Raw genomic sequence first — 17,993 nt, 5'->3', positions numbered from 1 at the left:
AGAATCATAAGCCTCTTTACCTTGATGTTGTAACTTTTTGTTTTTACTAATTAAAATGGTTACGGAGTAATAGAGTACTTTTTTTCTTTCCCTTTTTCTTGTTAGAGTCTCAAAATGTGGATTTTATTTGTAGTGTTCTTGTAGTGGCCGATCAGCTTCTCATAACTAGATTAAAGGAAGTTTGTGAAGGAGCATTGACTGAAAAACGTGAGTATTAGAATTAGGGTATTGTCATGTTTTCAGATTGTACTTAATAGCTTTATTTTTCCATTATGGTGAAACACTGTTGTTAGGTGTGTGTGCTTTTTAAAAAGTTGAGATGGTTGGGCATGGGGGCACACGCCTTCAATTCCAGCACCTGGGAGGCAGAGGCAGGTGTGTCTCTGTGAGTGTGAAGCCAGTGTGGTCTATATAGAGATGTTCCAGGCCAGAGGTCCTGGTCTCCATAAACAGTTCTAGAGCTACATAGTGAGACTCTGCCTCAAAAGCAAACAAAGAACAAGCAAAGGGCAAGACATTTAGATTGTTACATGCCATCATTTGTAAACACATTTTTTCCTTAGAAATAATTGGAAACATACATACCTTAGACTTAAAGTATTTTTATTAACATGCTGGGAAACCATAAATAATGACAGTGATATCCAGTCCATTTGGGGGATTTCAATAGACTGTTTCCCTGGTTCATTCATTCATTCGTTCATTCGTTCATTCCTCCCTCCCTCCTTCCATCCCTCCCTCCCTCCCTCCTTCTATTTCTTTCTTTCTTCCTTCCTTTTTGTTTTCCAACCCATTTTCTATTTGCTGGAAATTTTACATAATTCTTCCCTTAGTTTATCTCAACAAAATCCATGGACTTTTTTTTCATCTTAGATATTAAATATTAATTTTTATTTGTGTTGTGCCCCACTTCTTTAAGTTGTATAAATGACTTAGCTGTGCAGGCCATGTGTTTTCCATTTTCCACTGTTTGGTTCTCCCTGTGTTGAGCTCAGTGTTACTGATCCTTTCAGTGCATTCCACAGTGGTCTTTAACTGCCCTTTCTCCTTTCTTCATTTAGATAATTTTATTTATCCTGATATGAAAGTTGCAGTTTTCATAACCTGAAATACAAGCTTTTTGGCTAGTTTTGTATGTTTCAGTTCATACTTCTTTGGAAAATATGGAAGATGTTCTTTTAAATTGTTTTGATTTTTGATAGAGCTTGTCAGTCTCTTGTCTTTTTGAGTGTTCTGTCTTCTCCATGATTAGCAATAGGAAAATAGCCCTGATTTGTTTTTTTCCCATAATCAAGAAAAGATGCTGTGGTAAAGGACTTACTGTGGCAAGATGGACAATATATATCTAGATATTTCCATTGGCTCAGTGGTCTGTGCTGATGTCGTGGGTTAGTCTTTCCTAGTCTTTGCTGCACAGTTGTGTTTACTGGTGGACAGATTCCGTGCCAAAGGGTTCCAAGGAAGCCTGTTTAGTCATTGTGCACATCATTTCCAACTAAACAGTTCAAGGAAAGCTTTTGTGTGATCTGCTTTTGTTTTGTGAGATGATTTCATCATCACTTGCAGTTTTAGCTTAGTCAGAGGGAGGCAGAGACTGTTATTGACTGATAGCAACTTTGACAGTTTAGGGGAGAAAGAAAAAAGAAATAGGAGAAGACATACTGTAGAAAGCAGCTGTATTCTTCTGTTGACTGGAACTCAGTATGAGCAAGAAGGTGAGAGTTTTAGGTAGCTGTAATTACCATCAGACAGAGTATTCTTGGAGGGTTTCTAGCAAAACGACATTTCACATGGAACATTACTAGACGTTAGTAGTCCTGAGTTCTTTTGTAGTCTTATGCACTGGCATGGATCATACTTAGTTGCATTTTCATAAATACAGATTAGTCATCATTCAGCTTCTCCTCAACTAAATGCCTGTTTGCTTGTAGTTGTTGGTTCGGAGACAAGATCTTATTATGTAGTCCAGTCTGGTGCATGCACTGAAGTCCTGCACAGCCTCTTGAGTGCTGGGATTACAGAGTGTACACTGTCATGCCCAACTGTTGTTTTAGTGAAAAATATTCAAGGGTTTTGGGAGGAAGAATGGTAGTTTTTAATTTGCTTTCAGATAACAATAATCCCCCTACAGTATTTTGTTATCTCTAAAAGTTTTGTGTGTGCAAGCTTATTTTTTCTCTTTGAAACCATTCAGTTAAAATTACTTTAGCATACTGTAATGAAACTCATTTCTCTATTCACCTCAGTATTCATTCCTTTGTCTAGGGAACAGTTTTCTTGTTTTAAATGTTGAAATTTTGTAACTTTAGAAATGCAAGTATTTCACTTGTTGAAGTAAGTCACTTTTCATCTAATTTTGCAAATCTCTTTTCTCTGTAGTTACCCTTAAGAATGCTGCTATGCTGCTGGAGTTCGCAGCAATGTACAATGCTCAACAGTTGAAACTGTCTTGTTTACAGTTCATAGGACTGAATATGGCGGCCTTACTTGAAGCAAGGTTGGTTGGGTTTCTATGCTGTGTATAATACTTGAACAAGCAGATGTTTATATGTAAATAAAAGATGCACTTGATTTTGAAAGTGAATAATGTATTTACCAAGATGGAAAGAATTTGACAAATGCTGAGTAAGGAGTCATCACTTTCAGAATTAGAGGGACCATGGAAACTTCCAGTATTTCTAACAGTGATTTAAATTTATTTTTTGTTGACATAGGTTCTGGCTATGTGGCTCAGGGCAGCTTTATGCTCCAAATCAATAGGGTTCTGTATGTGAACCAGACCTGTTTACACATGAGTTTCTTGTTTTTTATTTTTAGTGAAAGATTTTATACCTAATGAAGATAAAAATAGTACTTCTCACTGTTAAGTTGGTGGTAAGAAAAATGAGGCTACATTTGTGAGCAAAGATATTTGGAATTGGAGTCTTTGGGTGTCAGTTTTCTTTTAAGATATTTAAGATTAATTTGTCTTCTCCTTTGTTCTGTGATTTGTTTCAGTAATAGTAATAGTAGCTATTACTACTTATTATATATGTAGTTTTATATTTTGTTTGAGTACTTACAATGATTAGTATTTAGTGTTTTCTATATCCTGGACATTTTTCTAAAAGTGTTACATAGACTAATTTTCACATACTTGTGAAAAAGTTTTTCTTTTTTTTTAAAGATTTTATTTATTTATTATTATGTATACAACATTCTGCTTCTGTGTATATCTGCACACCAGAAGAGGGCACCAGATCTCATAACGGATGGTTGTGAGCCACCATGTGGTTGCTGGGAACTGAATTCAGGACCTCTGGAAGAGCAGTCAATGCTCTTAACCTCTGAGCCATCTCTCGATCCCCCCAAAAAGTTTTTCTTAATATCCTTATATTGCAAATGAGAAGAAGGCTTGGGGAACTTTTGTCCTTTTTAATTTGTGAGGCAAGAACTGAGAAAATCTTGATGATTACAAATGATAACAAATGACATGGAGGTGCATGCCATTAATCTTAGTAATCTGGAGACTGAGGCAAGTGGATTTCTGAGTTCAAGGCCAACCTTGTTTTCATTGCAAGCTCTAGGCCAGATAAGGCTATATCATGTAACTGTGTATCAAAACAAGAATAAACTTAATAAACAAAGCAAAACAAATGATAACAACTTAACTACCCACTTTGCAAATTCAATAAGATTTTTAATTAAACTTGTTCTAAAACATTGAAATAACTGCTCTGCTGTTTTCTTGAGATAAATCACAAATGGTCTTAATAATCACCACCTAGGACTGGTTTAAAGAAAATTCTATTGCCATTTGAGCACACACACACACACACACACACACACACACACACACACACACACACACACGGATGTAAACCGTGTTTTTCATTTTTATTGATGCTTAAAGTACCCGTTGGAACCTGTGGGACTTGAATTTGTTTTGAATATAGTTGATGTAATCCAAACTTTCATTTATAATGGAAGACTCAGAAGCACAGTGAGCTCCTGTTGGTCATGGAGATAAATGAGACTAGTGATAATGCTAACAAGAACCTGGATACTCTGAAGCTTAAGGCAGTGTTCTATCTCTGCACTGCTCCTTACACAGCTTGTCTTATGTGTGTGTGTGTGTGTGTGTGTGTGTGTGTGTGTGTGTGTCTATCTGAGGTGTTGTTTTATATATACGAGATGTATGTATATACATTCATATACATTTATTGTTTTTTAAAGTTATTTCTACAACTATCACGAAGCAACTTTCATATTTAAACTTATACCATGGCAATTTTCAACACTTGTATGATAATTATTTATATTAGCTTGTATTGCTAAGTATATTTTGATACAGACCTCTTTTTCTTAGTATTTCTCTACATGTTTACTTTGAGCAAACACATGCCTAATTAAGAAGTAAGTACTTCGTATCTTGTTATAGTAGAAAAGATATTTATTCCCATTCCAAAGACTTCCTTCAGTTCTATCAAGATATTTGTATAATATGTTTGCTGATTACCTGAAATCCATAACATATAACTAGACCTATTTCCAAAAGAAATTTTTGTAGTTAGTGTATATAAATTTGAAAAAGAACTTTGCTACTTATTTGACAATTTGAAATAAATATACTTGAAAATCTTTTTTTTTTCCTTTGGTTTTTTGAGACAGGGTTTCTCTGTGAAACAGCCCTGGCTGTCTTGGAACTCACTCTATAGACCAGGCTGGCCTCAAACTTAACAGAGATCCACTTGCCTCTGCCTCCCACAAGTGCTGGGATCAGAGGTGTGCACCACCACCACCCGATTGAAAATCTTCACAGCTGCTACATCATTTGAGTCTTAAGCTAGAATTTTACTTCCTGTTTTTCAGGTCCCTTGATGTTTTAAGTGAGGATGTTTTGAAGGACCTTTCCATATTTTACCGAAAAATGGTAATATTTTTCTTTTCTTGTTACAGATTTTGAAAGCTATGGAATTACCTTTTAAAACAGAGTATTAGATCAGACTTGACAATGGAATAATTTTATAATGAGTGCAAATACATTATCTTCTAGCAATTAGAATTTCTTTCAAGTCCCACAGATAAGTGTGAAAATCAAATTGAAGGCATAATAAAATTAACAGATCTCTTATAATGTCTTTATAATAGAAATTGCTGTTTCAGAGTTTTAGTTACAAAGGTCAGGATACTACAGGACACTACAGAGCATGGCTTCACATGACTCCTGAGGGATGATTAATCTGCACTTAAAAAGAAAGTGGAACTGCTTTCAGCCCCACCCCAACAGTCTTATGTAACATTCATTTTATTGAATCTGTTCAAAATTTTTCCTTCATTGTAGACTTCTCCTAGTTAATGTTACCACCTGACATTGTAAGTGATATATTTCATGAATTTTTAAAAATTTTACAAATTTTATATTTCATTTTGTAGATTCCAGCAATGGAGCGAAGAGTCATTACACCATATCAAGATGGACCAGATATTAGCTACATGCAAGTAGATGATGGGGATGTCTTTTTCAAAGAAGAAATAAATATGGAACCAAATTACTCGTAAGCCCTGCTCTCTTTTTCTTTCCTTCTTTTTCTTCTTCCTTAATCCATTAGATGCCTGACACTTTATATTAATATTGGAAATATGAATTAAGAAGTTCTGATAGAGGCAGTATGAATGTGCAGTTTTAGTTTTGATATAATACAAAGTAATTATACATGATTGATATTTTAAATTTAAGCTGTGTAACATTTAAGTATAAAAATGATGTAGCCTTCAGATAGATATACAGGTTAGTTAAGTGTGTTTGTCCTAGTGACCTCCTCAGACCCCCTGAAGATACGGTAAAGACATTTAAAAAGGCGTGCTGTTGCATGAGAGTGGGAGAACAGCCAAGTTACCTTCGGGGGTCAGATGAAGCTGCTGTTGCCTGGAAAGTAGGGACTCTGTAGTAATGATGGCACAAAACTTGAAATGGTTCTGTAAATGTTTGGCAATTATGGCAGCCCGCTCATGAAGATTAGGACAAGTGGACCCCATTCCTTTCTAAGCCCTGTTCAGCCAAGTGCTTGTCTCTCCTCCATCTTGGTAGAAGAGTATAGGTTTGTACTCGGGAGACTGGACCTGAGAGCATCTGGAGAGGAATGCAGCAGCCATAGATGGGATCACGTTTTCTCAGGAGTCCTCTTTCTAGACCCTGACTGCTTTGGTAGATGGTGACTATACTAGCTTTTAGGCTTTGTGGGAAAAATTCCCGAGAAAAACCAGTTAAAGGTGAAAAGGTTGGCTGTAAGCTCCAGCTTCTGAGCATCTGTCCATGTCCAACTGGCTCCTGCTATTAAGGCTGGAGGTGGAATATCACAGCAGTGACTGCCTTGTAGAGCAGGGTGGCTCACCTCATAAGGCCAAGGAGAGAGAGAGAGAGAGAACAAGGGACCAGGGCACAATACTCTTCCAAGGAATGCTCCAGTGATCTCGTTTCTCCAGTTAGGACCTTACTTTTGAGTAGCACGTTAAATTGTAAACTCATAAATTTGTTATTTCCATTGATGAAATTGAACTCCTTATTGTCCAAGTCTTTTCCTGTGCCCCTAATTTTGAGCCTTACTCCACCTGGGACCCCATTGTGGGAGGACATTTCATATTCAGACCCCAACAGTGATCCACAAAGGCTGAGATTTAGGAGTCCAGAGTCTGTCACAAAAATGTGTTGTCTAACAATTTTGACAACCTCTGCATAGAATAAATACCTAATTAGTATTTTAGGCTAGTGCCTTGTTAGTATTTTAGGCTCACATCATAGAATTACTTATGTCTGTGGAACAAATAAGTTGTTAGGGTGAAGCCTTTGGGTGTTGAGGTCATCTGCTGTAGACAAGGAGCTATGCACCTTGCAAAAAAAAAAAAAAAACAAACCTATTCTTGAGCTCCAGAAGTGTTCTTTTAATTACTTTCTGAACTTTTTTTCTGATGTGTGATATCATTTTGGACTATGGAAGTTAGACATATTGTCCTTAAATGTGAACACAGCCAGGTGGTGGCGGTACATGTCTTTAATCCCACATCTCAGATCATGTTGGTGAACTTGGTGTTCTTGGGAAGTGCCTGTGGAAATGGGTGGATCCCAACCTGCTGGTGTTCTCCATCACTTGGTAGCCCTAGTAATGACTCCTGGTGATATGGTTGTGCAGAACTCTCAGTGCTGCTCTTGGTGGCTACTGTGGCCGACATTGGGTTCTTTAACTTTAACTGCTCTGGGGCCAGAGCAAGGAATAGATGACACTGATGACTTGTAAGGTTATGATTTCCCTGGCCTACCTTGGCTATAAATGATGCCTACATATGCTTATGTGGTTTGTGCTTGACCAAACTCTTTGCCCTTCAATTCTTTGTTTGCATTTTCCCAGGGAAACCATGTTCAAGAAGGCAAAAACAAGAGCTAAAAAGAAGCCACGGAAGCGCTCCGACAGTTCTGGAGGCTACAACCTTTCAGATATTATTCAGAGTCCACCATCTGCAGGTTAGTGTGTTTGAGCTTATTTCTGGTCTGTGTGGAAGACAGAGAACAACTTTCAGGAGTGATTTCAGTCCTTCACTAAAAGTGGGTTCTAGGGATCATATTCAGGTCATCATGCTTGGTGGCAAGAGCCCTATTTTGAAAATTTTTAGTAACTGAAGATATAAAGGATGCATGCATGCACACATGTGCACACACAAAGGTATGAACACCTTTACACTCTGTTTAGACTCACTGTTAATTTATTGCCATATTCTCTTCCTTCTGTCCCTCCCTTTCCTTTCTGTGGTGCTGAGGTCTGACCCTGGGCCACATACTTGCCAGGTGGTGTCCCCATATTGCAACTCTGTACAGGTTGCGTCTTCTGAGATGCACAGCTTCTTGTCGCTCAACATAGTCCTCTAAACATTCCACACACAGCATTGACCAAGCTGTTTTTAACTGATCTGCTTGAAATACTTTGTAGGTATGTTCTTTCTCAAAAATATTGTAAGATTCTCTTAAGAATGTTTTCCTCCAAAATCCCAATACCAGTATCAGATCGTTAACACAGTTTGTTAGCTTTACCTAGTTTTAGCTTCTGTATCTAGATTTCCACGATTACTCAACAGTGTTTTTAGAACTTTTTTTCAGCTGTTGTCCCTCCCTCCTTCCCACCCTCCCTTCCCCTCCCTCCCTTCATTCCTTCCTTTTTGTTTTTTCGAGACAGGGTTTTTCTGTGTAGCCTTGGCTGTCCTGGAACTCACTCCAGATCCTCTGGCCTCCCAACTTACAGAGATCTGACTGCCTCTGCCTCCTGAGTGCTTGGATTAAAGTCATTGACTCTTGTTCTATCAAGGTTAACACTGCCTTTGCTTATTATTCTCTTAGCTAGAACAGTATCCTCCATGCTATTTGTTTTTTGTTGATTTCTCAAACATTAGGCTAGTTGTTTCATATATTGTCCTATATTCTGGATTTATCTTATCTATATTTAAGCTATGCAAAGTGTTAATGGTTTCTTTAGGTATAATTGTGAAGTGTGACCAAAAAGTAGCAAGACCACAGTGTGGCTTTTGAAGTGGCAGGCAGTCAGACATGATCTGGTGTATTTTCTGTTACAGCATTCACAGGCAGACAACCCTGTGTATTGACTTATGTTCCTTGGAAAAAGGTGGCTGTTATGCAAGGCAAAGAGAATTTTGTTTTTTAATTTTACAAATGAGGTATTTGATATATTGTTACAACTGTAGGAAATGTCAAGAATAATAGGTTTAAGTAATACAAAAGATACTTAAAGGAGAGATTATTTGCCTAGATTGAGTTGTGAAGCATTAAAGGTAAGAGTCAGGAGATCTAGAAATGAGAAAGACACATCTTACTGTTTTTTCAAAGCATAAAATTCTGTGATTTTTGTATTCTCTGTTGAATACTTTACCTCTAGCCTAAAGACAAAGCATAGGTAGGTTGATAAAAGGATGAGTAAATGGTCAGACAGTTAATGAAACTGGGGATCTTTCAGTTACCTAATGACTTAAGGAAGAGTAGATACCTGATTTTTCTTTAAATAGTATGATTTGATTGCACGTGTGTGAGAGAGTGTATGTGTACACATAAGTCTCTTGGACTAGGGAGTTGTTCAGTGGGTAAAAGCATTAGCTGTGCAAGTGAGTTATAATCCTCAGAACCCACGAAAAGCTCAATATGGAGCGGGAACATACGTAATTCAGTGCACTTCTGGGAGATGGGAGACAGACAGAAATCCATTAAGGCACACAGGCCAGTGAGCTCTGCCTGGTATAGATAGCAGTAAAACAGCAAAGAAATTTGCTTCAAATAAGATGCAAGATGATAATCCACAATATTATCATAACTCTGATCTTTTCTGTTGTACGTGTTCAGTCATGATCACACATGTGGATACACACACACACACACACACACACACACACAGTCTTGACATTTCAAAGCTGATTACTAAGGAAATACTTTGCATTGGTGGCACACACCTTTAATCCCAGCACTCAGGAGGCAGAGGCAGGAGGATCTCTGTGAGTTCGAGGACAGCCTGGTCTACTGAACGAGTTCCAGGACAGGCTCCAAAACAACACAGAGAAACCCTGTCTCAAACAAACAAACAAACAAACAAACAAACAAACAAACAAGCTACCACCACCACCAACAACAACTAAAAAAAACCCAAAACAAGAAATACTTTATACCTCTTACTTTAAATTTGTCATTTAACCTTCAGGAAATGAATCTGGAAATATGATGATCTGAGATAATGACAAAAGGAATAAATAGTATTTGCTCTATGAGTCAAGTTCCATATCATTCTGATGTTGCATCATTTCTGTGGCCCAAGCAGATAATGATGAAGGGTGAAACTTTATTGGGGACCAAAAGGAAGATTTGAGTACAAGGCACATTCGTCAGAAACAGTTACGTGGAGACCTAACATGTCTTCAAGCTAGACAAGTGATTCTGTGAAGGTGTTCTGTTTTGATCAAAAACAATTGCTTGCTTAAGACAATCATTTATTTGATTCTCATGATTTTAAGGTTTTTTGATTTTTCGAGACAGGGTTTCTCTGTGGCTTTGGAGGCTATCCTAGAACTAGCTCTTGTAGATCAGGCTGGTGTCAAACTCACAGAGATCCGCCTCCTGAGTGCTGAGATAAAAGGCATGTGCCATCACTGCCCAGCTTTAAGGAGTTTTGAAAGCATACAATTTTAAGTGTAATATCTGAAATGAAAACTATAAATTTCTGTGTTAGTAGGGGAAAGTTTGAATGTCACTGCCAACGTGTTTTTAGTAATGGACAACAGAAAAAGACTACTACTGTGTGTCTGGTGATCTCCTTAAAGGGACAACACTTCTGAATGTATAAGAGGTAGCACACTTTATTTTCAATCAGTTGTATAGCTTTTACAACTCAGATAATGTCTGCATTTCCAAGTTTCTTTTGACACTTCATATAGATTCTAATTAATTTGAAATGTGTGAATTATCACCTGAAATGTATTATGTTTGTGGTGAACCAGAACATAGGGTACAGAGGTGGGCATTTATGTCATCTCAGGGGTTACGCTAATTAAACATTTCAAATGACAGATATTTTTACAGAAAACAAACTGACGAACCCTCCAACAGGCTGCCAGAGGGGCCAGTGGGAGCCTGTGTTCCTGGGCTGCCTGCTGGCACACAGACCTTTAGGGTACTTCCTCTCTTACATTGGAGCCATTCCCTCCCTGCAGAGCACAGTGACATGATAGCTGAAAAGGAACAGGCAGGGATCGGTTGCTGTGCAGTCAGCCATCTCTTCTCCCTTCTTACCTTTCTTGAGGAATGAGGTTAACCATCTCTTCAAAGCAGATCCTATGAAACTTTGTGTTGTTGAAATTGATTGATTAGTTATAGAGACAGGATGAATTAACAGTTGTGTTACTGTCTCTCCCACGTTGCTCTTTCACTTAACCAATGTTTTTGTCATCTTCGTCTAACTAGAGTACTGTTGGTGTGGTGAGTACAATTTAACTGTTATTGTAGTCTGGATCAATAAGCTTCTTGCTTTCCATTTGGCTCATTGAGTGAAATGCATATATGCTTAATATGTCCAGTTAAAGTTTATGTACTTTATTTCACATTTTAGGATTATTAAAGTCTGGTAAGACCAATTCTGTGGAGTCTCTTCCAGAACTGTTGACCTCAGACTCTGAAGGAAGCTATGCAGGAGTGGGTAGTCCCAGAGACTTACAGTCGCCTGATTTTACAGCAGGATTCCATTTGGACAAGGTCGAGGTTGGTCTGGTAAAGAAAGCATTGTTTCCTCACCACGTTTGGATGTGCCTACATTTCACCTTAGTTTTCATTGTATTCTCTCATACTTTCAAATACTTTCCTGGTGTTAACAAAAAACCCTAAAACCAATATGTATAATGTATATTTTTTCCTCAGTTATGTAATTATTTTATTTGTAGAAATTTTAATATTGTTTTGAATCCTTTATGATTTCATTTCTAATCTTTTTGCAAGTAAAATACATGATGCTATAATGTAGTATTATTGAATAGACATATTGAAAAGTATATTTGTAGCTAAATTCCAGAAATATTTTAGGAAATGTCTTTTAAAATGAAATAAAATTTATCCAAAAAAAGTAATTTTGAAAGTAAACCTGGTTTCAAATTAATTCAAAGTAAGCTTTCTTTATGGAGTTAAGGGACACAACCATCCAGAGCTGTTCTGCCGGGCTGGAAGGCTGCATGACTTTCCCGCTGTGGAGCCAGCCCCTCCTTAGCTCTGAGGAGGCTTTCTTTAACATCCTTTCTCTGCTCCCTAGTGTTTCTTTACATTTTTAGAAATTGATTCATTTTCCTGTAACCTTTTCCACATTAGCAGAACATATTGGAACACCTAGGAATTTCTGAGACTTACTGATTTATTTTTCTTATGAAGTAGTCAAGTTTAATGCAGAATTTTGAAGGAAATAGTTGTTTCCATAAGGTTAATCTGGAGGACAGTGAAGTGTAAGGAAGTTGAAGGCACATATCGACTGTCTTATGTACATGCCATTTAAGACCTTCCTGAGCCTTTTATAGTAGCAGTGACTTTAAGGCCCTCTGAAGTGTCAATATTATTGTACTTTCATTTTTATTTAAAGTACTGCATCATAGAGTAGATTATAAGATAGTTATACCAAATTGTCCTGTCTAAAGTGAATTTTATTTCTAAAATAGGAATTTTAATATTAGTGTTTCATATCTTATATGTCCTGCTTTTATTTTTATTTTGTTTGCTATTTGTCTGAGTAGAAGTTTAAGGTGTGCATTTAGTTTCCTGTGTACAACAGCTTGTAGTAAGTGATGAGGGTGAGCTGGCGAAGAGGTGGGCCTGGAGACAAATGGCAAGTGCTAGCTGATCATGTGTCGCTGACTGTTCACACTAAGCTACTAAGTTAGACGCTTGCTGTTACTACTTAGGTTCTCTTTTTCTCCCAGGGGAAAGCCAAACCGTATGTGAACGGTACACCTCCTCCATGTGCCAGGGAAGATTTCAAACCATGGGAAAAATCACCAACATCTAAATCTGCTCCCCAGTTCATTCCCAGGGACAGAGTCGACACTGCAGGCTCTTCCAGTTGGGTTACTGGCTCTTTCAGGTAGGAGTTTCTTTTTTCTTATTTATTTTAACTGAATTTTTTTTTTTCATATAATATATTCTGGTCATGCTTTCCCTTCCCTTATCTCCTCTCACATCCTCTCCTACATTCCCACCCATCTAACTCCATGTCTGTCTTCTTTCTTTAGAAAAGAACAAATCAACAGAATTAAAACAAAAAGAAAAACTATAGGAAATACACATAACAGATAAACACACAGAAAAACCAAAACCCATAAAAACAAAAAATCAGAAATCATGATGTTATAGACAAAAGACTAGAGAGATTTTTAAAAATGCCCAAACGAAGCAACATGAGACAAAACATCTACAAAACTACTATTGAGTTCATCTTGTGTTGGCCATGTGCTGCTGGGCATGAGTTCTACCCATAAGAGTTGTTTCCCTGGTAAGACTTCACTGGATAAAGCCAAGTAGCCGTTGTCAGTTGGAGATACTTTCTGGCTTAAAGATGGGAGATCATGTCCATGTTCCCTCTCAGTACAGGGACCCTCTCTGGCTTAGACCTGTGCAGGCCCTGTGCATGCTGCCATAGTCTTCATAAGTTCATTTGTATGTCAGTTTGTTGTGTCTAGAAGATGCTGTTTTCTTGGTGTCCTCCATCTCTTCTGGCTCTTAAAATGTCTCTGCCTCCTCTCCACATCATTTCCATAGCCCAGCGGGAGAGGGGAGGAGGTTTGATTAAGATATGCCATTTAAGACTAGGTGTTCCAACATCTCTCTTCTCTGTACATGGTCCACTTGTGGGTCTCTGTATTTGTTCCTATCTGCTGCAGGAGGAAGCTTCTCTGATGTTGACTGAGCGAGACACTGATCTATGAGTATAGCAGAATGCCTATTGGAGTCATTTTATTGTTCAATTCATTTAGCAGGACAGTGGTATTTGGTTTTCTCTTAGGTCACCCAAGCAATTTCAGGCATGTGTTCCATCTCATGGAGTAGGTCTTAAATCCACTCAGTCGTAATGGAGGACAGGAAAGAATGAAAATTACCTACCTGAGTCTCAGTCTGGTGTTGCCACTTACAGATAGAATTTTCATCCTATTCTCTTCATCTCTGAAAGATTACTGTGTATTTTTAACCAAATGAATATATTCAGTAAAAAATACTAATTTATACATGGAAAATCATCTGCATGAATAAAAATTGCTAACCAGCTATAATAGGCCCTTCCCTCCACTGGGCATAATTCATTGTAATGTCATAAATGATACATAATTTGTGTGAGCACCTAGAACCATATTCAGTTGTTTTGCTAAACATTTAAATGATAGCCAGTAAAAAGTCAGTAGTGAGACTGGTATTCTGCTTCAGCACCATGTACATTCACAAAGTCCTTAGCAATCATAGTATTCTCAATATTAGTGTATGCACCAGCACTTTATATTACTATGAAGTATTGCCTAGCGAGAATAATGAGCGGATACTGATATTTTATAATTAGTTTTTAATTTATATTGTTACTCTTTTGAGAACTTCATATGCCAGTATTGGATTAACATCATTCCCACTGCTTCCCAATAACTCCTCCTGCCTCTCACCTTCAAACTCATGATCTCTTGTTATATAATTATTTATATATGTATGTGTATACACACACACAGACTACTGAGTTCATTTAGTGTTCCCCATGTGTACATGTGATTAGAGTTGACCAATGGGATGGGATAACCTATCAGGCAGCTTGTCTCTAGAGGATGGCTGCTGAAATGATTTTAGAATAGAATTGCCTGTGGCTTCATCTGTGGGAGGGACCTTCTGCAAGTTCCTCTCTCCATGTTGCCATGTGTCCTGGTAGTGTCATTATGTGGGCCTTGATTAGACAACCTTATTGTTAAGCTTCATGGGTACATCTTTCCTGCTATGTCTTAAAACATCTAGCAACAGAATTTCTTAGTGAAAATAAATAAATGATGTATCAGTCTTTAATATGTAATAATGTGAATTATTCTTAACTATATCATAGATTTCTCCTGTATCAGAAACTATTTCTAGAAATTGTAGAATTTTTTTTTCTTATAGTGCAGCTCCTATACCCCCAGGGACCTCTATTTTCCCCTTATATTGCAGCTGCCCCCCCCAGGGTGTCTTCAGTATTTGTGGAGCACCCCCATATTTTCTGAAAAGTGTCTTTTTTTGTTAATAATAGAATAGATGGTAGTAAGGATTTCATTTGTTTTTGAAAATGAAATGATTTTCATCTTTCATCTCTAAGGATAAGATTTTAATTGGAACTGTAGTGAGTTCTTTTGCTTATTTAGGTGACCTAGGACTCCTTTGGTTGTTTGGATTTTGTTTTGTTAGAATAATTTCAGGTTATTGCTCAACTTGAAGACTTTAAATTATTTAGTTGTCATATATGCATTTATGGGAGTAGCTGTCCTTCAGAATACCTTTTTTTGAGGTTTTTGAGGTTGGCTGAAGCTAACAAAGTGAATTTAATTATTACTTAGACTATAATTTAATTATTACCAGTCTTACATATAATTTACAGGGTCATTTAAGTTTGGTGTTGGGCCTTATAGGTAATGAATGCTGTTTGTTTTGTTTTTTCTTTTAGTCCTACAAGTCCTCCTGTCGTGGATTTTAGAACCATCATGGAAACAGAAGAAAGTAGACAAAAATATGGCGCAGTACCAAAGTTAAACTTAGGGTTGGTAAAAAAAAAAAAAAAAGAAATTAAGAGAAAAGACCGTGTGTATTTTTATTTCTGTCCTTCAGAATTGGAACAACATACTGCATCTTTTGTATTATTTTTGTACAACTGATATAATAGTTATAAATGCTCCATTAGATAACTTAGCCTCAGTACTGTTTGCTAGCTGTGTGCTAACTATTGCCTTAGAGTGCAGTGTTACATGCTAGGGGGCTAGTGTACAGTTGTCACCAAAGTGAGCCTTGTGATATTGTATTTCTGAAGAAATGCACAAGTCTGATTGAGGCCTTTTGAAAAATATTCTATTCTGGGGTCTTGTGATAACCATTGTTTGATCATCAGCAGTATAAACGGAAACTTTAACTATTGAAACTTAATAGAAAATATGTTACGATGACCTTGATTAAGCTGAGGGGTTTAATTTTGTTTCAAGTATAATGATTTCTTAGGCAACTGAGATTTCTTAGAAATGGTGAAGCCAGGACAAGTAATTGGTTTACTCTAATTTAATTTTTAGAAAAATTATTTCTCATGGAGTCAAACTTTCTCAGAGGCAACGGAAAATGATTGCATTGACCACCAAAGAAAACAATTCAGGAACAAACAGCATGGAACCAATTCTAACAGCTCCTTCGAAGTCCCTCAAGCCAGCGAATGCATGGTATGCTCTTGTTAAAAATTACAGAGGTCTTCCCTTGGCTTCTTAGGCAGCTTTTGGCTTCTGAGTTCCCCTGCATGTGTTTCTAAAGTCCTTTTAAATATTTCATTTTCCCTGGTGGCTTTTAACTTAAATGTTGGAACTTGTGCAGCACAGACTTCTAAAACAATTTTGTTATTATAACTTTAGATGTATTAACAGACGCCATGGTTTCAAAGGTGTGGATTTACTTTTTACTTTTGGGTGTCATTCTTGCCATTCTGTAGTTTCTGATGAAAAGAGATTTAGTGTTTCATTTTAAAATAGGGAATAGCTACACTAAAGTTTCAGGAAAGCAAACTTGGCTTTTAGTAATGGGACCCTTTTCTCCTTCTGTGTGCATCCTTAGTTGTCTACATGGTGCAGCTGAAGCAGCTGTCAGTTATCCCAGTAGTGACTTTGAATTTCAGCATTAGAGTTTGCGCCATCACAGTTTTCCCATGTGGCCACATTGCTAGGAATCATCTCCAAAGATGAGCTGTGTTAAATGTTATTTTTGCTTCTTTTCTAGTCTCCCTTTCTGGAAACTCATAATGTGTGGAACGCAGTTTAAGAGAAAGGCACGTGGATAGAGGGAAGGGCAAGACAGGGACAGGAGAACCCTGTCTCACAGGATTCAGGGGGATTCCATCAGTGTTCATGCCTGTCACTTTGTTCCTGAAGGTTTTTTTTCTCCCCCACCACTGAGAATGTAAATTATTTTGACTAGAATAACAAACAATTGATCTTATTCTGAGTGGCAAGTAGAACTAAGTCATTGCCTGCCAAAGGTACCAGTAGGTGTGCAGCATGGTTAGTGAGAAAGGAAGCAAAGGAACAAGAGATGGGAGGACCCAGCCAAGAGGTGTTGAAGATTTGAGGTGGGACTGTTGAGGCACTGAGGTGTTTTCTCTAAACACAGGCAAAACTGGGTTTTAAAAACCAGTGTCACAATTCTAGATGTTACTATAGTCTGAGAGAAATGTTAAATACTTGAGGATACTTTGAGCTTAATAATGTGGATTTTGCTGTGTCATCAGTTGGCTTGTTTTAAAAGCCAGCAGTAAACAAGGACAGGGAGTTTCGGGATTTTTCCTGGCATCACCTTTCTTGGCGCCTGTGTTCTGTGGTCTGTCTCGTTTGCTGTGGTGCTTTTTGGCCTTGAAATAGTGTTCAGGATTCAGATACTATGCCTGATCCATTTACTCTGTAAATGCTGTTTGGTATGTATGAAGCAGAAATCTATGTATACACACTGTAAGAATGTCCATGTCAATATTGCAATAATTAAAACCTGATAGAGCCTTGTCATCTGTCATTGATGAATGGCTAAACGTTTTTAAAAATTATAATACTGCCGAGTAATGAAAGGGAGTATGACTAAACATAACTATGTAGCTGGATCTTAGCAATATATTGATATAGGAAGTCAAAAAAATCATTCTGTATGAGTCATTCATAAAACATTAAAACTAGTGTTTGATTGACACTGCCAACGTTTCGGAGGTCTTTTTGTCTTATAGTAGTATATTGGTTCTTTTGCTTTTGTTCTACAGTTAGAAATACTGTGTGCCTGTGTGTATAACTGTGCAATTCCATGTAGTCTCCCTTCTGGGACCATACATATGTTGGTGATCTTTGGTGTCTTTCCCTATCTCCCGAGATCTGTGTTTTCTAACAGGCAACTCTTGCTTCCACTGACAAAGGTCTGCATATTTAGGTGCTGGTATTCTGGAAGCTGATCAGGGTAAGGAGGTTACCGCTGATGCTAGTTCTCAACATTTGTTAATTTTTTTACGTGCTTTACCATTTCAAATTTATACTTGATGCACAGCACACAGCTCAACATTCCTGTTGGCCATTTGACTTGTGATTTCAAATCAGGCTTTTCCTTGTGCTAAGGTCGGTGACATCTGGCACCCCAGCCACACCTCAGAGTCTCTAGTCCTGAGGGTGTTCCTGGCAGGCAGGAGTTTGTGGGGCTCTTTCTGACCTGCCTATTC

At 37.6% G+C, this 17,993-nt stretch overlaps 1 protein-coding gene across 4 annotated transcripts in view; it reads left to right on the top strand.

Annotated features, from left to right (window-relative positions):
• The window catches only part of LOC100751546 (inhibitor of Bruton tyrosine kinase), a 61,806-nt gene that overhangs the window by 31,347 nt on the left and 12,466 nt on the right, over positions 1–17,993 (top strand). For 2 of the 4 annotated variants that reach the window (XM_027411025.2, XM_027411024.2), the window contains exons 17-25: positions 106–207; positions 2,380–2,497; positions 4,852–4,912; positions 5,416–5,537; positions 7,386–7,498; positions 11,130–11,287; positions 12,478–12,638; positions 15,219–15,311; positions 15,832–15,975. In XM_027411025.2, coding sequence (XP_027266826.1) covers positions 106–207; positions 2,380–2,497; positions 4,852–4,912; positions 5,416–5,537; positions 7,386–7,498; positions 11,130–11,287; positions 12,478–12,638; positions 15,219–15,311; positions 15,832–15,975 — 1,072 coding nt within the window. The remainder of the gene's footprint in view (positions 1–105; positions 208–2,379; positions 2,498–4,851; positions 4,913–5,415; positions 5,538–7,385; positions 7,499–11,129; positions 11,288–12,477; positions 12,639–15,218; positions 15,312–15,831; positions 15,976–17,993) is intronic. The other 2 variants (XM_027411027.2, XM_027411026.2) reach the window with 1 other exon arrangement.

Source organism: Cricetulus griseus, chromosome 4, assembly GCF_003668045.3.
Source record: "Cricetulus griseus strain 17A/GY chromosome 4, alternate assembly CriGri-PICRH-1.0, whole genome shotgun sequence".
Classification (NCBI taxonomy): Eukaryota; Metazoa; Chordata; class Mammalia; order Rodentia; family Cricetidae; genus Cricetulus; species Cricetulus griseus.
This window is presented reverse-complemented; position numbering and strand designations above follow the sequence as displayed.